This window comes from Pyrus communis, chromosome 10, assembly GCF_963583255.1.
Source record: "Pyrus communis chromosome 10, drPyrComm1.1, whole genome shotgun sequence".
NCBI classification, from domain to species: Eukaryota; Viridiplantae; Streptophyta; class Magnoliopsida; order Rosales; family Rosaceae; genus Pyrus; species Pyrus communis.
The window spans coordinates 7411253-7434633 of NC_084812.1; the positions used below are offsets into that span (position 1 = coordinate 7411253).

General features: G+C 36.3%; 4 protein-coding genes and 1 non-coding gene across 6 annotated transcripts; 1 reads left to right on the top strand and 4 right to left on the bottom strand.

Moving 5' to 3' along the window:
* Nucleotides 1-61: 61 nt before the first annotated feature.
* Nucleotides 62-2191, bottom strand: LOC137748729 (protein POLLENLESS 3-LIKE 2-like). Of its 2 annotated transcripts, none has more exons than XM_068488904.1 (4): nucleotides 1878-2191; nucleotides 1547-1759; nucleotides 1304-1459; nucleotides 62-1181 (listed from the first exon to the last, which is right to left on the bottom strand). In XM_068488904.1, the coding sequence occupies exons 1-4, from the start codon at nucleotides 2052-2054 to the stop codon at nucleotides 294-296; spliced, it is 1434 nt and encodes a 477-aa protein (XP_068345005.1). In that variant the 5' UTR covers nucleotides 2055-2191; the 3' UTR covers nucleotides 62-293. The 2 variants fall into 2 exon arrangements, with proteins under 2 accessions (XP_068345005.1, XP_068345004.1); XM_068488903.1 differs by having other exon boundaries at nucleotides 62-1208.
* Nucleotides 2192-4940: 2749 nt separating this feature from the next.
* Nucleotides 4941-6421, bottom strand: LOC137748790 (uncharacterized). Its single transcript, XM_068488976.1, has 3 exons — nucleotides 6287-6421; nucleotides 5453-5566; nucleotides 4941-5228 (listed from the first exon to the last, which is right to left on the bottom strand). The coding sequence occupies exons 1-3, from the start codon at nucleotides 6302-6304 to the stop codon at nucleotides 5091-5093; spliced, it is 270 nt and encodes an 89-aa protein (XP_068345077.1). The 5' UTR covers nucleotides 6305-6421; the 3' UTR covers nucleotides 4941-5090.
* An 18-nt stretch (nucleotides 6422-6439) lies between these two features.
* TRNAI-AAU (transfer RNA isoleucine (anticodon AAU)) lies at nucleotides 6440-6513 on the top strand. The gene has a single exon. It is a non-coding gene; the product is annotated as a tRNA-Ile (tRNA).
* A 485-nt stretch (nucleotides 6514-6998) lies between these two features.
* LOC137747077 (proteasome subunit alpha type-7) lies at nucleotides 6999-9523 on the bottom strand. Its single transcript, XM_068487085.1, has 3 exons — nucleotides 9254-9523; nucleotides 8111-8525; nucleotides 6999-7380 (listed from the first exon to the last, which is right to left on the bottom strand). Exons 1-3 carry the CDS (start codon nucleotides 9424-9426, stop codon nucleotides 7219-7221), a joined length of 750 nt encoding a protein of 249 aa, XP_068343186.1. The 5' UTR covers nucleotides 9427-9523; the 3' UTR covers nucleotides 6999-7218.
* Nucleotides 9524-11683: 2160 nt separating this feature from the next.
* Nucleotides 11684-17438, bottom strand: LOC137747593 (histidine kinase 1-like). Its single transcript, XM_068487728.1, has 13 exons — nucleotides 17122-17438; nucleotides 16618-16860; nucleotides 15722-16519; nucleotides 15275-15522; nucleotides 14877-15036; nucleotides 14675-14801; nucleotides 14494-14583; nucleotides 14203-14397; nucleotides 14027-14096; nucleotides 13911-13953; nucleotides 13525-13665; nucleotides 12245-13411; nucleotides 11684-12008 (listed from the first exon to the last, which is right to left on the bottom strand). Exons 1-13 carry the CDS (start codon nucleotides 17311-17313, stop codon nucleotides 11793-11795), a joined length of 3690 nt encoding a protein of 1229 aa, XP_068343829.1. The 5' UTR covers nucleotides 17314-17438; the 3' UTR covers nucleotides 11684-11792.
* Nucleotides 17439-23381: the final 5943 nt, after the last annotated feature.

Below are 23381 nucleotides of genomic sequence, written 5' to 3' on the forward strand. Positions count from 1 at the left end.
CCGTCATGAAAAAACAGCAAAGGGAAGCATGAGAACTTAAAACAAAAATTAAAGAGGTTTTCTTATTCTGTTGAAAGACTTAGCTTACATGATGAATACATAGAATCATCAGCTTCCGTAGAGTGGATTAAACTGACAAATTACAACTTCAACTACAATGCCAGAAGATAATTAAAGGGGAGAACAAGTTCATCTCCAGCCGAAAAACACTATTTAACTCCTCGAATTAAACGAATTAAGGTAATATTTAACTCCTTGAATTAAACGAATTAAGGTAAGCAATTATAGTTAGTTTAGGCCCTTGGACTTAGAGACAGTGTAATATCCTGAAAAACCCTGAGCCTCTTCTCAACCTTCTTCGGAAACATCCCGGAACTGTTGCTGATTCCAATTGCGTTCCCAGCCTCATTTGTCGGGTCAATGACCGCGGCGATGATAGCCTCTTCGAAGTCCTTGTTGTCGGGCAACAACCCTGTCAACTCATTCCTTGGTTCTTCAAGAGAGAGCCTTCTTCTGGTCTTGTTCTCTGGTACGCCCAAATCCACAGCAGGTTTCGTGATCTCAATCGCCTCGGTCACTCTCATTGAATTAGCAGCATTCCCAGACCTTGTCCTCTTAAGGGTCTCAGCAAATTGAGAGGCGGTTGGGGGAGCCGGAATGAACTTTGAGAAGTAGGGCTTTGCAGCCACATTCAATGCGTTTGGTTGAGGGACTTGGTTTATACTTTTATTCTGAGGAAATCCTATTTTCCGGTTCGCGAAAATGTTTGAAGAATTGACATTCTCATCAGCAAACTCATCGGGCTGAGATTTCACAGACTCGGCTGTTGCCGGCAGGCTTGCATGGTTGTGGTCTCTGCAAGGCTGAGGCTGCCAAATCGACGAAGAACCCAGGAAGGCATCGAAAAGTCTGCTCTGCTCAACGCGGTCTCCACCCTTGTTCATCATCTCAGACTCAAGATCCTTGAGCATCTGCTGAGCCCTCTCATAGGCCTTGAGATGGGAATCTGTCCCTCTTGGACCATCCGCAACTGCCGGCTTAACACGGCGGAGATTCTCCTTAGCCTCGGAGATTCTTCCTTGCTTCATTAGGCAGATTCCGAGGTTGCACATCTTGTTGTTATCCGGCGCAATTGTGAGTGCTCGGCGATAAGCATCTTCTGCTTCAATGTAGTTGTTCTGCTGCATCAAAGCCCACCCCAGGTTCCCCTGAGACGCACATAAAGTTACTTAGTACTAATTTTCAGTGATTTCGGAGTTGAATTAAACAAATATTTGGTATTGGTTTTGGATTCCAATCTCACCAGTAATCTAGTGGCTTCTTGTTCCACAGAGACCTGAAATTTCTTCCCCTGAGATCTGGCGGTTTTCGTGCGCTTTCCGTTGAAAGCCATCCCTTGCTGAATCAGGTACAACTTGTGCCTCAAAAGTGCTATTTGGTCATCCAATCTCCCACATCTCTATAAAAATTAAAAGTCACCCAAAATTATCAGTAAATTGTAAACATTCAACTTTATGAAATTCTTTTCGGGGTTTTCAAAAAGTACCTTGTAAAGATCCAAAAGGATGTTGTCAAGGGACTCCTGGGCTTGATCCGAACACCGGTGTCTCAACGACTTGATGGCTTCGATAGCTTCTTCCGCCCGGTTCTGCTGCTTCATCACAATCGCCATGTCCTTCAAAGCACTATCCACTCTGTCCCCAGAATTAATGGCTGCCCAAAACAGCGGGATTGCTTTCTCCGGATCCTTCTCCACCAGCTATTCAAATTTCGAAACCCATTAATCAAATAATGAATTAAAAAAAACCATAAATCAAAACCAGAAAAATTCAAGTTCTGAGAACCAAATTTTGAAAGGACCCAGAAGATTTATTTACCTGAACATTCTTGGCTCTGACATAAGGACTGTCGCCTACCGGGACTTTGTGAGTCACGTGAAACAACTCCGTCCCGACAGAGCGAGTCCTCGAAACTCCGAGAGGCTTGGCCGGAGAGGAAGGAGCAGACTTGGTGGGTCTGAAACCAGGCGGAGCATTCCACATATCCTGCAACATCTTTGAAAAATATGAATGATTTGATCTCACAAAGGAAGCGAAATCTAACGATGAAGAAGAAGATATGTGGAAGGCTTTGGATTGAAGAGAAAGAAAGTCTCTGAGGAGAGAAGAAGAGTGGAGGAGAGGGAGAGGGAGAGAGAGAGAGAGAGAGAGAGAGAGAGAGAGAGAGAGAGAGAGAGAGGGAAGGGAAGGGAAGGGAAGGGAAGAGGATGAAGGAATCTGTGTGACTTGTGGGGTAATATGAGTAAAATATAGGGATTCGAATTTTTGACCGTTGGGGGTTACCGTTCTACAACTAGCCGTTAGGGTGTGTGTTTGTATGATGTTGCGGAAAATGATCCTATGCGATCATCCGCACCGTTGTAATGTATGGTCATACATTCATACATGATTGGTCTGATTCTTTGAGGGTATATATGCAACATGACAGATGATAATAAAAGTGCGAAAAATCATAAAGAAATAAAATTTGGAAAAGACATGCTTTAGATCAGAATTGTTTATATTATAAATCACTGTGTAAAAATATATTTGTAAAAAAAAAGAATATATATATAAATCTAGGGTTTAGTCATCGAATAATATAAATATAAATTGATTAGTATCAGGAAAAGTATCGCGTACCGTCTATCTATTTTAATAATTGACTAACTAAACGAATTTAGCTTTAACTAATTTTTTTCATAAACAATCTTTATAGAATGGTTATTAGGGCAAAGAATTTCTATGTTTTGCTTCAAACATTTTTCTTTAAGGAACAAATGTTTAGCTACACATTTTGATGAGTTGAGGGACCAATGGTAATGAATTTTTAGTTGAGGGATCATTGCTCCAATTTGATTAAAGTTGAGAGACCATTGATACAATTTACTCTTTGATAAAATGTTGCCCCAAATCGACCCGCAAAAAAATTCTACCTAGTTATAAGACCAAATCAATCTCTACCAGATGGACACTGAGCCCAGTTTCCCAGAAAGAGAGAAAAAAGTTGGGAAAACTTGATATAAGTCCAATTTTTTGAGCCAATAGTAGGAATAGTCCAGTTTATTAATTATCAATAGTTATCTGTTCAATGATAAGATTTATTATAAAAATGAAATTTCTTCCTAATTATCTCTTTGCTTATTTCTTTTTATTTATCTTTTTGTTATTTCTCGTTCTTCCTCCTGCTTTAAACCCCATTTATAGATTTTATTTTTAGTTTTTACAATCAACTTATATCACAGGTTAATTATATTTATCTACCTATATGACATATTCTTTTTTTATAATCAACCTGTCACAGATTAATGTGTCTTGCTTGTAGGTATGTTATGTTTTTTCTACCTTTTAATTAGGTTTCATATCTCACGTATAGGTATTATATACATTCATATATTTGTTACTTGAGTTAGGGTAGAATGTTTTGCAGATAAATTTATGTTAGTATATTAGTTTTTTTGTTATAAGATATTACATATATTTTTTTGGAGTTGGAAAATGCATAATATTAGAAGATTTTAATTGATTTTTAATATTTTTAGAAAATATAAAATGAGTATAAAAGAAATAAAAACATATAATTAGATAACTGGACTCATTCCTAAAAACACTTTACGTTTTTGGACCTGGATCTAAAAGCCCCAAAAAATTTCACCCAAGCCCAACATTATGATCAGCACACCCAGCAGCTCAAATTTCTGAAAATTTCAATTAAATAAATTAGAATTAGATGCCTTATTTTAGATTTTTCTAGATTAAATATTTGTTACTTTTCAACTTTTGATTAAAGTGCTTTTACTTAAATATTTGTTACTTTTCAATTTTTGATTAAAGTGCTTTTACTTTTAATTAAACTTTATATTCCATGTATATTCTTAATTTAAGTATTTTATAAATTCTTTTAAATCCATTTCTATGTAAAAGAAAAAATACACTCAATAATATTCATTAATTTATTGCTATTTTTATGGAATCTCATCCCTTCCTCAATTTAAGGATTCAATTATATCTACTGGGTTCAAGATTAATTGGATGAAGTATAGTTTTCCAATTTCCAACTCAACATTTTATATAGATTATAAAAAAACAAGAGTTTGTTTATAATTAATTGAGATGTAGACTAGACTGCCTAATTTCATGCAATTGAAAATAAATTTGAAATTTTTAACAACTACTTATAGTAGAAACGTGAACTAAGGGTTTTCACATTTTTATTTTTATTTAAAATGAGTCCTTATTCCAATAATTATTTATTAAGAGTTGACAAAATATTTTTTAGTGCAATGTTTTAATGTGAAAAGTTATCTTTTTTTTTGGTTTACACAACTTACACATAATGTACCATAAGTTTTGTACGTACCAAAATAAGGCTAATACAACGTACTAATAACTTGGTATGTACTAAATAAAGAATTGCATAACGTACCAAAAGAAATATTTTATAATGTACCAAAATACTAATACGTACCCAGATTAAATTTATATAACGTATCAAATGATTGGTACGTTATATTTAATATATCTGTTTGGTATGTCATATTTAATATATGTGCATGTTATATTTCATAATTGTATGTTAATAGGATGTTTATGTGTTTTTAGAATTTAAAACAACAAATTATTTGAATAAGAAAAATTCATTTTGAACGAATTATGATGAGATAAGATAGGATGTTTGTGCTGATTTTAGAATATTTGTGATATTATTTTCTGAACTAGTTGGTTAATTAAATACAATAAAAATCATAATTTTTAATTAAAAATTAGTAGAAGAGTGTTTGATCAAAAGTTTAAAAGTTATAGATGTTTGATTAAAAAAATTCAAATTTGAGGCATCTATATCAAAATGCCCCTAATGCCTTTGTGAACTACAAGTCATGGCATATTGCATCCTAAAAAGGCAAAAGAGAAAGTACAAGGATAGATGAACTTCTGCATCACATTACAAATGTCCCACAAACGAGATCACTACATACAACCGGATACGAGAGGGCGGTAGCCATGGCAGCCAAAGGCCTTGACTGTCAAACAACTAACGGCCACCACTTCGGACTACAGCAACCGGTCCCGAAAACTGTCTGTTTTGTCAAGTCTAGCTGTACCCGAGCTTGATGATTCGCCCATTGCATCTGGGGAAGCTGCTCTCTGGGATGCATCTTTCTTCAGAGAAGTTGGTATACCTGAAATTTCCTGAAGAATAAGAGGAGAGTATCAGTTAACATAATCTATACACGGGGCAAGAATCCGACAGGGCAAGCCTATCCTCTCTTGAGATAACCTTTGTTCACCGTCACCTCAAATGGAGCAATAGACCTCATTTTATATGCGTTCCTCATTACATCGTTGTCAAAACAATATAGAAGTAAATGGTAGTATTGCAAACGAGTAACGTAAAACAATCAATTCCAGATTACCTTCATCAGATGCAACCTCAGGTCACAAGGTCGAACTTGATTTCCAATGCATGCCATCACAAATTTTGAATAGTTATACAAAACATCAGCAGCGGCTTGCTTTTTCTCGTCAATCTACATAAACAAAGCCAATGGAGAGCAAATTAGAGTAACCAAAAACCAGTTGATTTAAAACATAAACGAAAGTAACAAATTCAAACAATAAAAACCTCTTTCCGCCAGCAGTACACAAACTATTCAAGACATTCGAACTTGAAAAGGTACCAATGGTTCCATCACCAAATTTAAGCATATCAGTCAACAAAAGCAATGACAAGTGAAATCTACCATATATCAATAGAACAGACTATACGTTCATGGAGTTTCCAAACTCGATCATAATAGCCGGACCTAATCTAAACAGTTTCTGGCTATCACTTCACCATAGCCCTCTAGTTCCTTAGCTAATCGTGAAAAAAGTGAAGATGGAGGGTGGAAAGGGGTCTACAAAATTTCATCCTTGAGAGTTGAGAGTGATTCACTCCAGATCACTTGGGTTCCTGAATTTGACGACTGTTGGTCCTAATTTCCCGATCAAACCCAATTTTTATGAATTGGGACGTTTGAGAGTTTGATTTGGGTTGGTTTATACGCAAAATTCTCACACAAATTCGAAGCTTTAGAGGCTTGAAATTAATGAATTCCCAGATAAACCAAGCTCTAGAGGTTGATTTGGGTTGAAAGAGAGAAGAGATTAAGGTCGTGATAATAATATCAGAATTAAAACTGAAATTAATTTCTTCCAAATAAAAGGAAAAATGAAATTAAGTTGGGAGTATGGAGAGACAAGAGTACCTCGTAATCTTCTTTCATGGCGGAAGCTCTGGGTCTCCGTGGGGGTTTCCAATGTCGGGGAACAGAGAAGGAACTACAAAGTAGAAAGAAACCCGCAAAAGAGTTTCAGAAATTAATTCTTTAAATATATCATTAGAAATACACGAACAAATTGGCCTATTAGCTCAGCTGGTTAGAGCGTCGTGCTAATAACGCGAAGGTCGCAGGTTCGAGACCTGCATGGGCCATTTTTATCAGTCCTTTTTTTTTTAAATTTAAATTTAAATTTTTTTAGTGGCCAACCAAAACGAAGCCCTCACGATCGATATCCGCTGATAACTTTTTAAGTGAGACTGATGGTAGTATCAAATCCGGATTTAGTTTCGAATTTTCAAGTGATGATAAGAAGGTTGGCAAGAAATGTTATTGAAGACTGTAGAGAGAGTTATCAAGAATGTTGTTATGGAACTAGACAGCGTGTCACGCTCAATATGTAAATGTGTCTGGTTCGCTTGTAATGACGGTCTTGATAACTCTCTCTTGGTAATGGAGGGGTGGCAAGCTCTCTAGTCCTTCATCTTGATGCACCAATGTGCTACATTTCCAATTTCGTTACAATTGGAAACGAGAGTTTAAGCGGTAGACACTGGAGAGCCTGCCCAACAGGCCATTCTTGGCCGTAAACGGTACGGTTGAATTCATATAGATGCCGTAAGCAATCGCAAAGTTAAAGGACAACAATTCGAGCAGGCTTCGATTAAAACTTGTATAAGCAAATCTCAATCCATTTGAAGATATAAGCTGTAATAACTAGTAATTTTGAAGCTCATGAGCATACAGAATGCAGGAGGTAGAGATCAGTTTCAGCCAAATCAAGTGCAAAGTACAACTCCAAAAGAACAGCAAGGTGGAGTTCATCGTAAATTAAAGTTGCAAAAGGAAAATACGTAAGATCATGTCTCCCTGGGAGGTCCCTTCTTTGCGGCCTCGGCAGCTGCTTTCTCTGCTTCTATGTCAGCAACAATGGCATCAATTTCAGCTTCTTCAAGTTGCTTCAGACCGTGATCCTTCGTCATCACAGCAACTTCTATGTTTTTCCCTCCACTCTCAACAACCTACAAAATGAGATTTTAGACAATTTGAAGTTTATACTTCTCGGGGAACAAAATATGTAACATATAGCATACAATAACACAAGTACAAATGACGTGCTCTCTTCCCTAGTCTCAAGGTAAATAGTGATAGTGATGCAAAAAATCTAGACTCTAATGCCTTAATGGTGCGCTAGATTTTCTCTGGTTATTTGGACCCGCAAGCAATTTGAGCAGAAGATGTGGCACGGTTTTAGTTCATCATAACTTACAATTTCACATGCTATGCCACTGTGTCGTTTCTAGTGCTGGCAATAAGCCAGTAGTGGCAGTTCTAAAATGATCAAGCTTTAAGGTCTACGAAAAAAAACTTAACAAACTTGTCATTTACCATGTCAGAGCCAAGTATAAATCCGTTCCTTTTCAAAATGAATGCACTATTACTGCATCTATGAACAAAGGCACTGAACAAGTATCTAAAATTGCTATGCATTTTGATTTGCATATCCTATTCACCATTATGTCACATTTCAAATCATCGTGTGGCCTCAGATGGACAAAATTTATTGCCTTCCCAGTATTATCATTTAGAAACTTTCCCAACTAACATATAGTTTGAAACACAGAATAAGATGATGGGTCCTAAATTAATTCGTTGAATCGAATCTGGGTTTGGGAATCAAGAATGTTCTGAGATCAGTCACAGAGAACAGAAAATTACGTGCAACAAATAAAGGAAGCCCAAACAACTTACCTCAAGCAAAGCCCGGATTGCAAGCTTTACAGTTTCTTGCCCAGAAGTTTCTTTGTAGTTCTTCTCCAGAAACTCCCTTATCGAATTGGAGTTTCTTCCAGTTGCATTGGCTTTCCATGCTGAAAAAGTCCCAGAAGGATCTGTCTGATATAGTGATGGTGAATCTGTGTATGGATCAAATCCGACAATCAAAGTTGAAAGACCAAATGGTCTCACACCACCACTCTGTGTGTACTTTTGCTGAAGACCAGCAATGTATCGCGTTATGTACTCAACAGTCACTGGATCCTCAACAGTAAGCCTGTGGCTTTGACATTCAATCCGTGCCTTGTTTATCAACACACGAGCATCTGCTTTGAGCCCAGCGCAGGCTAGAGCAATGTGATTGTCCAGGTTCACAATCTTCCTCACCGATCTGCACAGCAGAAGAAAGATATGGTTAGAAAGACAGTCCACAAGCACAATCTCTTTTTCTTTTCCTTAACAACTACTCATAATGTTCAAAGGAAATTGATTTATGACATATATTGCATCCAAAATGAGCAACTAATGTGTGGTTTGTGCTCCAGTCGAAGGGTAGGTCTGCAAGGTGCATCATAGATCCATACAACCCTATCGACACCAATGTACATATAGACCGCGCATAACCTAGATAGTGTTTTGATAACTTCTTCAGTAACGATCTTAATTCAATCGCAGTAGAGAAAGCAAAGCACCAAATCAGATATTTGTATCAGAAATCTACGGGGCTTAGTTAATGCAGTCTACTGAAAGAATCTACAACAATTTAATAACTTTTCGGATTCAATTAGGACTTCCAAGCATGATTACCAATATTTTAAACAAATGGGCTGTCGAATACTTCAGAAATAAGTAAAAAGTATATTTTTTTCACTGATTAGACTAGAATTTCCACCTTAAAATTGACATATTGTTCGTCTTAAAATTGCAACGACCCAATTGAAATCTTACCCATTACTTTCAACTGCAATTTAAGCCACCATTCAAACCAATTGCAGCGATTAAAACCCAAAAGAATCAGAAATCGATGCGATTCAAAAACCCTATCCATAAACCCAACTTCAATTTTCCTCAGTTAGATCAAGGCAAAGAAAACAAAATATGTACGTGTGATCTCGATACCTGGAGTCTTGGAGCTTAGCAGTGGACTTCTTCTCGACGCCGAGAACAATGGTGTCGGTGCCACGGACGCCGACGGCGGCGTTACCCTTACGGACCGCCTCGAGCGCGTACTCGACCTGGAAGAGATGACCGTCTGGAGAGAAAACCGTAATGGCTCTGTCGTACCTCGCCATCTTTCTGCTGCCTCGTCTTCTTCTTCTTTCTTGTGATCTGGGTTTTCCGGGGAGCTGGTGCCTTTTTCGGTTTTGGGAGTTCTCTTTCGCAGTGACAATTATATTTTGCTATTCTCGACTTAGGCCACAAGTCACTTGTTAATTTTCTCTTCGCACCATGGGGCAAAATGGTCATTTAAGATTTTTGGTTTTTATGTAATTTTATAGAAATTACTATTGGCACCCAAGAATTTTGATTGTGCACTTTAAAATTTTTACATTTGGAAAAGAGATGATATGTCTAATGAAAATTTTGGACTGACAATAATTGTTTCTATGTTTAATTTTTTTTCTTTTGTTTAAGCGAACGTTTACTACAAATTACAACGGATTTGTACCTCAAATTCAATTGATTAAAAAGTGTTTACTAGATTTATTGTTTGATTCCCCTATTATCACGGTTCTACCGAGCAATCAAATCTTGTCATATGTTCTGTCCAATTTATAAAAGGTCTTATGGTGTTAAAAATAATAATAAGTCACGTAATATTACGGTTTATGGTGTACTTAAAAATAAAAAATAAAAAAACTACGGTCTATGATGTTCCTCATCACTTGTAAGTGAGGGGGAGTATTTATCAATAATTGCCAAAATTTAACACCTTATTTTATAAATGTCACATTTTATAAAAACTTTCAAATATAGCCAAAAAACTCATGTGAATGGACCTAAATACGCTCAAAATCTAAAAAATCATTTACACAGAAAACCCAAAGCACTTGAATAGATCTCCTCTACATTATTGTTCAAAGTGCGAGGTCGTGAGGACAGTTGGTAAACGTCGTTGAGCAGTTGCGGGTGTTGTCCAACTGTCAACTAATTGAGTACCAACTTGAAAATTTGTTGCTCATGTCTAAAACTCAATTGTTACTGTTAATACAATATCGTCACGGCAAAATATTATTTGTACAATCATTTCGCAGACGTGATATTAGTTGAGGATTATAACTCATTGAAACCAAATTCCAATCCGACTGTGCTTACGAATTTTCCTTAAATTTGTTGGATGACATGGATTTAAAACCATAACAGTTTTCATAAGAGGATCATTTCAATTAAATTCGTGCTTCTCTTCCCCGCAAATCTAATTAATCTATAATCCCTATTAGCAAGTTCAAAATTGTAGCCGATCTCACAAACCAATCAAAACTAAACAATGGAGTGAGGGTGTGCGAAAATGCTGCTCTCAACGGGCTAAAAATATTAATCCATGTGCAGAAAGTTTTAAATTTTTAGACATGAAAATGATTGGGAAGTTTAGCAATGTTGCTGCTTGGATGTATAGTTGTGGGGGTGAGAGTTTTGCCACTAATTTTGATTTGGTTTTAATTTTGAAGGTATTTAGGTCTATTTAAGTAACTTTTCTGTTATATTTGAAAGATTTTATAAAATGTGACATTTATGAAATTGAGTGTTAAATTTTGGTTATTATTGATAAAAACTCAGTGAGAGGTCATAAATTCAATTCTTGTCAAAGGTGAATTTGAATCACATTATTGCCAGCTTATTGTGAGACTATGCACATCCCCTCTCCCTTTAATGTAGATAATATCGTTCGTAAAAAAAAAAAAAAAAAAAAAAGATCTTATGGTCGTTTAATAACTATTTTTATTCTATATTTAAAAATGAAATTAAAATATTTTTTGATAGTTGTTTTATTTTCCACTTTTTAAAAATTGAAATAATTGTTTTATTTTCCACTCTTTTCAAAATCGAACACCATAACTTAAAAGCTACATTTGTGCGTTACATCCCGGTCCGGGGTCTACCACATTTCAGACCCGCTCTATCACCGTAACACGATATTGTTCACTTTGGGCCCCGACCACACCCTTACGATTTTGTTTCTGGGAAAGGATGATGTGGGATGTTACATGATCCACTTCCCTGGATGATGTGAGATGTTATATGTGAGTTTTCAAAATTTAGCTCGATTTCGAAATCAGTTTCATTTATTTAAAAGTGAAAATATTTTTTAAAAAGCGAAAACAAACGCTGAAAATATGATATCATGTTTAATAGGAAAAGGATGGTCTTGTAGACTTGTACCCTCTCCCCTGCCAATAGTGAAAGGAACCAGCAGATTTGCTTGCCCAAATTTGGATTAACCTTGATTTGGCCTAGTTAGCCTGCAAAATACTTTTTGGTGGGAATTAGCAAAAGAACACCCTGCTCTTCCCATATTTTCAGAGCCAAACAAGCAAAACACAAGAAGCTATATGTTTTATTTTCCAAGTATTATTCCCTAATTATACATCAAAAAGGCTTCCTAAGCAAACTTTGTTAAATTTGCTTACATTTTTTGCCTGATAAGTTGGAAAGTTAATTAGGTTGTTGTTCTAGTGAGTGAAAGAATGGTAGACACCATCAACTTGTAGTCAATTGGCTTTGTCAGATAAGCATCCATCCCCACCTCCAAGCACTTTGCTTCATCTGATAACATTGCATGAGCTGTTAGGGCAACGATCGGAACGTGCAAATCGGTCCCCTCCTCCGATTTCCTGATTGCTTTTGTTGCTTCATAACCGTCCATCTTCGGCATCTGATTCACATAAACACGCGCAAGTTCATCAACTTCACGAGTCATGACACGACGCGATGCATGTATAAGAAACAAATTGTTACATTTACAATGCGGCCAGATTTGTATAGGGTTTAGGGGTTCTTTAGTACTAAGTAGTAGGGTTTAATTCTTCCATCATGAATAATGTAATGCTGACGAGATTTTAAGAGCTAAAGCAAATGGATATGAATTGTTTTTCGAGTTTTGATTCTTACCTGACAGTCCATTAGAATCAAGTCGAATGGACGGAAACCCCATATTTGATTATCCAAGTTCGTATCTCCATCTTTCGAGTGAAATTCCTTTCTACAATCTTCTGATTTGTTCATACAGTTGAGAGCTTCTACTGCCTGCAGTCCATCAGCCACAGCAATCACAGTAGCCCCCATTTTTTCGAGCATTATAGTTGCAACTCTCTGCAGCACCGGTGTATCTTCTGCGAGTAGAATGCGCACGCCTTCGAGAGATTTCTGTTGATTTGTAGTTCTATTTTTATATGAACTACCATTCTCTTTCGGACTGCTGGTGATTGAATGATGTTCTTGAACTTTCGAGTTTTCACATTGTGATTTTGTTGCATGGGATGCTTGATTGTTGCTCATTGCTTTATATTCGTTATCTTCTGTGTCTTCTTTCCTTGAATTATTGTCTTTCGAGCACACGCGTGTGAGTTCAACTAAGCAGCTGTTAACCGCCTGGTACTGCGGGGAACTAGGTTTCATGATCCCGTCTCTTTGCTTTTCTTCGACATGAGATGTGTTTTCAGAATTAGAGTCGTTCTTTTCAGATATATCAGAATCATCAGAGCTGCAGCCAACATAAAAATGAGTAGAATCGATCTCAAGGCATTCATGCAAGTCACCTTCATTTGTGCTATTTGTCAAACAGGTTGCGGATCTCCTCTGGGTGTCAAGATCTCTCTCTGTCATGACAGTTTCCAAAATATGAACCATTTTCGCCTTGTACATCGGTTTATTAACCATCAAAACATACCCTTTTCTTCGGAGCTCCATCTTTACGGCGTTGGATGTATCATGATTCAGCATCCATGCAAAGTTTGCTTTCCCAGAGTATTGATCAAGGAAGTTAAGCTGCTCCTTCCATATATCCGTGCTCAGGTCAAGCAGCCCTATATCGACAACCATGACGAAAGCTGGGTTTCTCATGTCAAATGTGTTTCGTATTTCATCTCTCAAAGATTCACTCAGCGAATACTGTTTTTCGAAACTGTTTTTATGAGATGAATTCCTGCTATGAAAGAGTTCTCGAAGAATTTGTGTCAGTTCATTCCACTCGGATGTTGCCAGAGTGAACACTCCTTTTTTTCGCAACCACTGGGACATAATCAGTCTCCCCATGCTGCCGTGTAGTGCAAGCAGCACCTGCATTCACATTCAATCGTTAGTAGTATTTAGTAGCTAAGTACAAGAAATCCACATCACGTCTCAGTTTCTAGTTTCGGATAACCTGAAAATCGAAAAGAAAGTTAACTTACAACTACATTTTTCTTTGCAAAATCTACTTGACAATGTTGCTCCATGCCATCTGCAGGCGTATTGAGAACCAAGTAAAATTGCATTAAAGTACCCTGCCCGTCCTTCTTTACAACCTTGATTTCACCACCCATCTTGTTAACCTGTCATCACCGCTATACAATTATTTGAAGTGTAAAAGCAAGCATGGAGAAGATGCACAATAACATAACATTGTTGCAGATCAGGGCGAAAACTGATTAGAATTGGCGAAGCTTTCAAGCATGCAGCTGATTGTTCAAAGGTCATAACTTACACGAAACTCAGATAATCTTCGTGTTTAGGTGTTTGTGGAATGTGATTTACTTTGACATGCATGACTACTCTACATAAGAAATTGTTAACTCACCAATGTTCGTACAATGCAAAGTCCAAGTCCAGTTCCCCCATGCCTGTAAAAAAGATAACAGAGATAAGCATGCTGGGAAAAACCACAGGACAGTGGAAGTTGCTTGATTTACTTACGTTCGAGTTGTTGAGGGATCAGCTTGCTCAAAGCTTTCAAAAACAGACTCCCATTTACTCGGATCAATTCCTGCAAAATATAGTAAAAAGATAAAACGACACAAGTTATCATGGGAAAAACTTTTTCCGAGTGAGTTTTTGTGCGTGTGCTTGAAATAAGGTTCTCCGTTGCATACCGCAACCAGTGTCATCAACTTCGAACCAAAGAATCATTTTGTTGTCGTCCTTGTTGGAAGCCTTTTTTACATGGTTGCCTTGCTTCAGCTTTGCCTTATGAGACGGCCACAAATTTTTCTGATCAAGAAGGATTCTCCTGGTGTCACCAGAAACGTTGAAGTTCTCGCACGATCCTCTAAGTATAACGTGACCCGCTGCAAACATTTGTCACAATTCGTCATACAAAATACAACAAAGGTTGTATAAAACAGAGCTTAGCGAAATCGTTATAGTATGGAAGTTTTACTTACATGTAGTGAACTTGATAGAGTTGCTGATTAGATTAGCAAATATTTGAACAACTCTTGCAGAGTCCCCTCGAACTAATTTCGGAATATCATCTGAAGAAAAAAAGATCGATCAAATAAATTTTCATGAAAAAAATAGAATGACTTCTAAATGAAATACTAATAATTTCTGTTTAAGTAATACCAGAGAGATCTAAAACAGTCTCCACATTGTGGTTAATGCACTGCACGGAGAACATGTCGAAGAGCCCCTCAAGTTCTCTTCCCAGATCAAACTCGGCTTCTTCCAACACCATTTTTCCAGATTCAACCTGCAAAACATATTCCAACATAACCAATCGTTAGTTTCTTTTTCGGATAAACGGTGCAATGTCCCCATGTCTAACCTTGCTGAGATCCAATATGTTGTTGAGAAGCCGAAGTAGAGCGGTCGAGCATTTTCTGATCTGAGTAACTGTGGAGTATTGTTCATTTGTAAGGCAATCATCACTAATCATAATGTCCAGCAGCCCAATCACCGCCGCCATTGGTGTCCTCAGTTCATGACTGAAATGCAACAAAGTTACATACGCTTGGATTAGATCACAAGGCGTGTTTTAAACTAATCTACGAGCAAAACCCGTATCTTCACAAGTATCTTCACAAAGAGATTAAGTATACGTGATAATGGTCATAATAACTAAGTGTCGAAAATGGTTAGCCTGGTAGCGTAGGTTTGTAAGTGAAGAGGGCATTAAAGAGATTAGCTATATATCGAACTCTCGGAAATGCTGGATTTTTCTACCTCATATTGGCTAGAAATTGGCTTTTGTAGTTACTAGAGGCCTCAGCCCTTCTTCTTGCATCTAGGTGACTTATCAGTTCTGCCCGCAGCTTCATCTCCTTTGAAACTCCGTTCGTGAGTATGAAAATGCAAACACATCCAATCACCAGAATGCAAAAGGATGCAGATATCAGTATAACCAAAGTTTTGAACGCTCTTTCGTCTACCTTCCCCATGATATATTTTCGCGGAATGATGATAACCCCTACCTGCACAAACCGTAGCTTGATTTAGTTTCCTTCTTAAATGGTTTAGAGAAAGCCTATTCTTCATAGTCGGAAGCTTGACAAAATAAAATACGACACTACTAATTAAACCGATGCCTTTTATGATGAAACATCACACTTACTGCGCCAGCACGATGTTAAGTACGAGTTGGGAACAATACTGATGTTAGAGAAAGCTTACCAGAGGAAGTTTCTTTAAATTTAGAAAAAACGAGTCGATGTAATACTGCTGGTTTCCAAGCCTGGCATTCTCAACATGAACCTCATGACTAGGAGGAAACTTGTCACCATAGGCTCGCTGCAACCACTCTGCCCCTGAGTGTATTATGCGATCCTCAGAATCCACAGCCATCATGAGCTTAGGCCCTCTCGTTGAATTCGTCAAAAGTGGAGCATTTGTTGACGTAGCAAGCAAGTAACCTTCTCGAGAAGTTAAGTAAATATGTCCGCTATGAAACTCAACAAGCTCTTTCATCAGTTGCCCTACACTGTACAGAGCTGTTGTAACACCCACAACCGCCACTTTACTTTTATTTGAAGGGTCGGAAACCGCCAGTGCAGCCGAAAGAAGTGGTGAATCCGAATACTTGCTCACCCCCACGTGCCAAGTGGCCACACCATCCGGTACTTGTGAAAGCCCTGCAATGTTGATCAGATCATCCGGTTGAATTTGGGTTGCTTTCCCTGTCTTCTCCCCTGTGACGGGATCAAGTGGCTCGCGGTACCATTTCGCAGAAATGTTGCCATGTATGGACTGATCACTCCACGCCTGATGTGTTGTCACTACATTAGCATCATACGCACCACTTGCGCTGATCGAATAGTTTGAGAGATCAGAGTAGATGTAGTATGTATTGTTGCTCCTGTGATCTCTGTGGAATGCCTGGACAAAACCATTTCTGTAGTTTATAGTGATTGCATTGAGAGCCTTACGGCTCGCGAACATTGCCCACGTCACAGCCCTCATTGATTCATATAGCTGCTAAGAGGTCAAAAATGCATCAAATCAAGAACATAGGTAAAACAGTCTCAAATCAAATTAACAAGAACACGAAAAAGGTGTAACAATTAATCAACCTCCACTTGTTCTGCTTGACTGGTAGGGTTGCTGTTCCGTTTGATCACATACTCCGAAAGCTTAACCTGCGCTGCTGTTATTTCAGCCGTGGAATTTAAGATGTTCCACATCCTTAACACAGGGCGTTGGAGAAGTTCGTATCGAAGCCCGTATGCTAAGTTGCTCAGCGATTTTGCAGTGTAGATCCTTGTGAAATGCCATGTCAGTATGGTAAGTAGCCCTATTAAAATTGCTAGCATAACCTGCACACAAAAAACCATCAATATAACAAGGCTATTTGTAATCAGTACGCTAAGTTTCTCCGTCCCGCATATCACAGTTATACATATGCAAAATTAACTAGTCAAAAGCACGAACAGAACAATTATGAACACATTCAGCTGTAAGTTGCTGGTAAGCAGGGTTTCTCAACGAGGCGAAAAATCGAGTGCCCTTTCAAGCTTAACATATTGATCATGTAGAACAAACTTTCAAATTTAGGAGATGCATGAACTTGTACTAACCATGATGGCGAGGCGGGCGACGAAGACGCTGTAGTAGGAGGAGAGGCAATGAGCATTTCCATACTGGAACTGGTCTCTTTCAACATCCCTATGAAAGATTCTTCTTCCCAGAGGAGTTGTAGTGTTGCTCCTTCTCCAAGGTGTGGCAAAACTTGAAATTTTATTAAACACTTTTCCTAGAGGAGTTGCCATTGGTGAACATTCATGAGAACTCTCACAAGGGACTTAAACAAATCCTGCAACTTAGAGAGAGAGAGAGAGAGAGGTGTTGGAGAGGGTGGGATTATAAAATATACTGGTTTCCTGAGTCACAGCTCATTCTGCTTAATGCAATTGTGTTGTGAGTGGGAAGTGCTTGTGGGTGGTTTTTATTCCTTCTATCAATCCAAAGCATCAATGCCACATCTCTCTAAAACCTGCTTTTTTCAATAGTGTTTTTGCCCAAATTCTGACTGCTGGCTCTCTGGTGGTGCTTTTTGGATTTTAGGGCAACCCGACCAGTTGTTTAATGCAGAAGCCGACATTGAAGTGAACACATTTTTGGTGCTTCCATTACAGCCATTTGAGAATTGCATGATGTGGGTTAGCCAGGGCCCACCAGGATCATGCTACTAAAGAAACCTTATCAACTGGATATAATATTTGTTTTGTTTTATTTTGATACGAGCGATAACGGAGAAAGGATAATCGAACGTAAAATTTCGGTTGCAGGGTGAGTAAAAGTAGATCAACGCAAGTGGATCATAGTTTTAAACTCATACTACATTTATCAACTGGATTTAGTTGATTCGATTTTAATACGTTGGATGTCTACCAATGAAATTCACCAAATGGAAGATAATCTGAGTGAGTAAAAAGTTTAGCACCAAATGAAAGATGCTTATGTTTAGATATTGTGATAAGAGGGAATGGAGAATCGAACATAGGAACCCGGTTGCAGATTTGATTAATTGATGTCTTTTTATCTAGAATTCAACATCTGAGATTCGTAAAATTTGAACTCAAAACCTCTTTCAACATAATAAAAAGATGAAGTTAGCGACGAGGATTCAATTTTTATATTTTGTATGTCTCTGCAACCAAAGGTCGAGATAATCTGAGGGAGTGAGGGTTAAAAACTGAGGACAATTTTACTGGACATGTATAAGTGATCTTAGAAATTTCCTCCTAGAATTGCATAGTGGACCAACGATCTTTCAGTTTTGTCAACTGTCATCATGTTTCTTATTTAGTTGGTAGGTTGAAATGATTCGGAATTAAGCTTTGTAAATGTAACCTAGCTGGGGTCAAAGTCCTTAATTAAAGTTACTTAAGGGGAAATAGTGTCCTACAACACCGTCATTTAACCCTATCTTCGAACTCTTGGTTTTAAACTTCTCCATCTTTCAATATCTTGTCAAGTGCTCTAAAAGAGTGATTAATTCAAATATAAATCATTTAACCCTGCATCTAAAGTATCAATTCTCCTAATTCAACCTCCAATTCTCTTTTGATGGTAAATAAAACCTCACATCCAATGATAATCCAATGGTAATTAGACTCTAATCACCATTTAGATCACTAGGTGACATTAAAATATTGTAAGTTGCAACCCAACTTGTAGGGAGATTAAAACAAGAGGTATTTTTTGATTTGTTCCCTGAATTTGTAAGTCAGTGCCAATTTTCTTCCTAAATTTTTACTTTGTCAATTACCCCATAAACTTGTATAATTAGTCAAATTTCCCTACCGTTAGATTTTGAATTTTTCATAAAAAATTTGTTGTGCTGTGAGAATAAACAAATTTTTTTTTCTTTCCAAAACTACTTTTGATGTGCTGTGAGTATAAACAGCTGTGAAAAAAAAAAAAAAACAAGTGAGTGTTTGGTAAACTATAGTGCTAAAAACGCTTTTAAGAAGAAAAAAAACACTAAATAGAATTGCCCATCTCCTATAAAAAAAATATTTAAAAAAAAAAAGGTTTTTTTTGAGAAACATGAATAGAGTTGTTTCTACTTTTTGTTATTTTACACTCATAACACCTTTTTTTTTTTTTTTTTTTTCATTTACTAAATATATTTTAGCCCCAATTTTTTTTTTCTTTCTGAAAAACTGCTTTTAAAAAAATTTAGTGGGGGTAGCTGCTGCTGATAACATTTCTTTTACAATGAGATGATGGTGTCGAAGGTGGCAATAATAATTAATTGGATGTACGGACTAATGCAAAATAGATAAATGGGCGTGCACATTTAATTTGACTTTGATAATTCATCATCTAGAACGTAGGATTTGTGATCCAACTCACCATTCACTAGTTATCACTTATCATGTATGTTTGGAGTATTTTTTTTATTTTTTATCTAAACTACACGCTCTACTGCTAATAAGATTGTGCGTTTAAAAGCACTCTATTCCTTACGTACGAGGAATAATTTATCTTTATAAACAAATATCAATTTCATATACATGCATAAACTTTTCATTTAGTTGTTTTTATGTATGTATGTTTCTGGTTTAGGTTCAAGATTCTCTTATAAATCACTTTTGTACGTATTATTTTTTTTAAAGGGGACTTGTTAGTGGCTTTGTTACGACAATTTACTCTTTCGGAAGCTGAAAGGACTCACAAAGACATTTCAGCCTACTTCGAGCCACCAATGTGTGATTTACTAGTGCCAGAATTCGAATCTAAAACGTGCCTTTTGGAATACAGGCTTGAAATCTATCACCAACCACTAAGTCACCCCATAGTGATTTGTAGTATCATTTTTTTATTTATAGGAAAAAAATAATTAACTGTAAGAAATCAAGTAGGGTTTATGTGATTTTATTCTTAGATGACCTAATAAAAGGTTAGGAAATGATATTATTATGGATAGTGGCACATCCTCTTTCTCCAGAGATGTTGACTAAATATTTGATTAATAGGATAATTTTTATGTACTCGATTTATAATTTTCTTGTTATATGGCTTCCAGCACGAAGTCCATTTGATATATGGATTAACGGATCCGAGTTAAAAAAAATATGCAGGCTAAAAGGTGAAAAGACGGGGGTCTACTTAAACACCAGCATTAGATAAATGTTAAGGAAATTGTCTCAAAGTAAGTATCTTTGTGGAGCCTCTCTGCCACTTTACAATTTTTCGTTAATTGTCGTACTAATATTATAAAACATTGTGTCAAAATATGAGTTGGTAGAGAGTCCATAAAGAGTCGTATTTTTAAGAGAGGCTCCTTAGCATTTCTCCCAGCATTATCAAGGACACTAGCCTTCATGCATGCGCTTACGTGCGTGCAAAGGGCATTTTTTGAATTACAGTGTACTATGCACGACTATGCATTTTTTGAATCACGTTATTGTTAATTTATTGTGAGGTTAAGCCCAACCCTTACAGGCCTCCCCCTTAGTGTAGATAATATCGTTTGTTAAAAAAAAAATTTATTTGACAACTAATTGAATCACATTATAATGTGCGTGCGAAAGATCTTTTTTTATAACCAGCACTCACCTCTTAAGATGTTTTGAACATGTTTAAAAATAGAAAAAATAATATTTAATAAACAAATGATTAAATCATATTATTGCTAGCCCATTATGAGGTACTAATTATAAATAAAAAATAAAAAATTGCACAAAAAATTAACTATAAAAAACACTATTTATATGACGAAAATACCCTTACATTATTTTATGTATTATTTTAAGCTGCTTTTGAACATTTTTATTTGGAGGGCATTTTTATCCCATTTATTTTGGTGAATTCTGTGATCCCAAATAAGGTTGCTGGCTTTATATAGTAGTATAGATAATTACATGCTTTTCCTAGTTAAACGACAGCATTTTGCTTTGAAATCTCATTGAGATCTACTCCGATCATAAAGTGTCACACCCAAATTATCTAAAGTTACATTTATGGGGTACAACCTGTATGTTTGCGGTACAATGTACTAGCATTGTACTAAATCATTGAGTATGAATAGGATATGATATATAAGCTTCTCAACGTTATTCTCAACAAACTTATCATGCAAATCATAAATTGATATATTTAATAATTAATTAAAGGGGCTGAAATGTCTCGACAAGCTTGTCATGCAAATCACAAATTGATATATTTAATCTCTACTAGTTAATAAAACACTCACTATCAACCAAAATCATATGAAATTACCAATTTAACCATCTAATTAAAACAGAATATGAATAAAAAATATGGGGCAGAAATGTAATTTCACAAAACCAAATTTTGCAGTTTTTTTTTCAAAGTCTCACCCACATGTAATTCTAACATATCTCTAATTAAAATAAAAAAAAAACAAAAACAAAAAAAAATTTCTCATACACTTTGTGTGTGCCCATATACTAGTAGTTAATTAAAAGGACTAAAATGTCTATGTGAGTTTTTCCACCTCCAGTTGGTCTCTTTTTTTTTTCTTTTTTTTTTAAATAACAATAATAATTAAAGAGTTAAGTATAAAAACTACCCAATTTTTTAGGATGATTCTAAATTAGTCTCAACTGTTTTAAATATTTCAAATAACTACCTAACATTTTGAAAATTAGACATCTGGTAGTTATTGAGGATTTTACCAGCATTAAGTGATGACGTTACTAGCAAAATGATGAGGTAGACAAATGCTAAAGTTGATTTTCACTCATCGACGTATTTGGAGTTCCAATCCCCAACCCATTTTAGTAGAGTTAAACCATAAATTTGCTTAGCTAATGGTGTCAATTTGGAGATTTAAATCTCCATAGATGACTTGAAGATTAAAACTCGCTTACTATTTGTCAATGTCATCATTGAACACTAGTGAACCTAATAGATATTCATTTTTCAAAACTTCAGGTAATTATTTGGAATGTTTTAAAAAGCTACAATTTGGAATCACCTCTAAATGTTTGGTAGTTATCTGGAATTGATCCTTAATCAAAAGCACAAATAATCAGTTTATGCATATGTCAAACTGTAATTTTTCTGTAAAGAATAATGAGTCATTCTATGCGAAAAACCGAAAAATGGATGTTTTCAATTTTGTCAAGGCAAGTCATTGTATCATGATCATGACTCGTCCTTGCACTTTAAGCAGTAATGATGAAAAATCTTAGGTAAGATTGTCAATGTCAATTATTTGAATTCCAATTCGTGGGAAAAAGGACATTGTCGGAGAGGATTATTGATGCCAATTATATTATTATCCCGTAATTTGCAGAGATAACAACAATCTCTCAAATTAATCACAAAAAAAAAAAAAAAAAAAAAAATTAGAGGGTGAGAAAACTTCGTAATTTAGAATCAGACAAGCAAATCAAGTGGAGAGACTTTGATGCATAAATCGGCTTTGGGCAAGAATATCGCACGTGAGAGGATTTACACTAAAGAGAGATTTGATTCGTTGCTAATGACTTGAAAATGTCCTTGAGGTCATGAGGAACTGGTGGCCTAAAATTAAAGCCAATTCTCAAGTGCAGCTGTCTTGTCGCACACGACAATACATTCAACAAATAATAAAAATGTATTTGATTTCATTCAATCTTGTTTAATTTGAATGTGTTGTCTGTCTTGTTACACACGACAACACATTCAACAAATAATAAAGATGTATTTGATTTCATTCAATCTCGTTTAATTTGAATGTGTTCTCGATAGAATCGCACTTCGTTGAATGTACAAAGAAATGTGTACAATATTTTGTTTTTTTGTTGTTCGTAGCAACGAAGGTTGGACGTGACGGTGACGGGATTGCAGGATTGAGAAAATGGGGTGTAAACTGTAGCGTGTACGCTTTGCAAGTTCCAAGAGGTGTTTGGGTCCACCGATCAATCACTCACACTTGTGTTGGATTATATTATTGGGTTCATATTATTGGTACATGTAACATGATCGGTTATAGAATTGGACACACCGATGGTGGGTGCACTGGTGGCAGCTGCAACATTAGTATGGTTAGGGATGTAAATTGGTTCGAAAAGTTTGAGCTTGCATCAGGTTCGGCTCTTGTTTGGTTTGTTAAAATTTGGTACGTGAAAGATTTAAGTTAAATTTAATTCGTCTCAACTAAGAAACAAATCAAACTTGAATATTGGTATATTTGATTCGTAAAACACGTGAGGAGCTTGAAATTTTTCATGAGACAGTTCAAGAAAAACTTTAGCTCAGCTTGATTCTTCAAGCTTGAGAAATAATAATATAAATCATAGTTAGTGTACCAAGACCAACTAATTAACTAAATTAATAATAAAAAGTTAAAAAGCTTAATATGGTTTTATTATTTCTT

Coding starts and splice junctions, on each gene's coding strand:
- LOC137747593 (XM_068487728.1), bottom strand. CDS start 17,313: ATGGCAACTCCTCTAGGAAAAGTGTTTAATAAAATTTCAAGTTTTGCC. Junction 16,520..16,617: donor GTCAAGCAGAACAAGTGGAG/GTTGATTAATTG, acceptor ACCTCTTAGCAG/CTATATGAATCAATGAGGGC. Junction 15,037..15,274: donor CAATTTCTAGCCAATATGAG/GTAGAAAAATCC, acceptor GTTGCATTTCAG/TCATGAACTGAGGACACCAA.
- LOC137748790 (XM_068488976.1), bottom strand. Junction 5,229..5,452: donor TGAGGTTGCATCTGATGAAG/GTAATCTGGAAT, acceptor CTTATTCTTCAG/GAAATTTCAGGTATACCAAC.
- LOC137748729 (XM_068488903.1), bottom strand. CDS start 2,054: ATGTTGCAGGATATGTGGAATGCTCCGCCTGGTTTCAGACCCACCAAG. Junction 1,460..1,546: donor TCCTTTTGGATCTTTACAAG/GTACTTTTTGAA, acceptor TAATTTTTATAG/AGATGTGGGAGATTGGATGA. Junction 1,209..1,303: donor AAGAAGCCACTAGATTACTG/GTGAGATTGGAA, acceptor TGTGCGTCTCAG/GGGAACCTGGGGTGGGCTTT.
- LOC137747077 (XM_068487085.1), bottom strand. CDS start 9,426: ATGGCGAGGTACGACAGAGCCATTACGGTTTTCTCTCCAGACGGTCAT. Junction 8,526..9,253: donor GCTAAGCTCCAAGACTCCAG/GTATCGAGATCA, acceptor TCTGCTGTGCAG/ATCGGTGAGGAAGATTGTGA. Junction 7,381..8,110: donor CAATCCGGGCTTTGCTTGAG/GTAAGTTGTTTG, acceptor CTCATTTTGTAG/GTTGTTGAGAGTGGAGGGAA.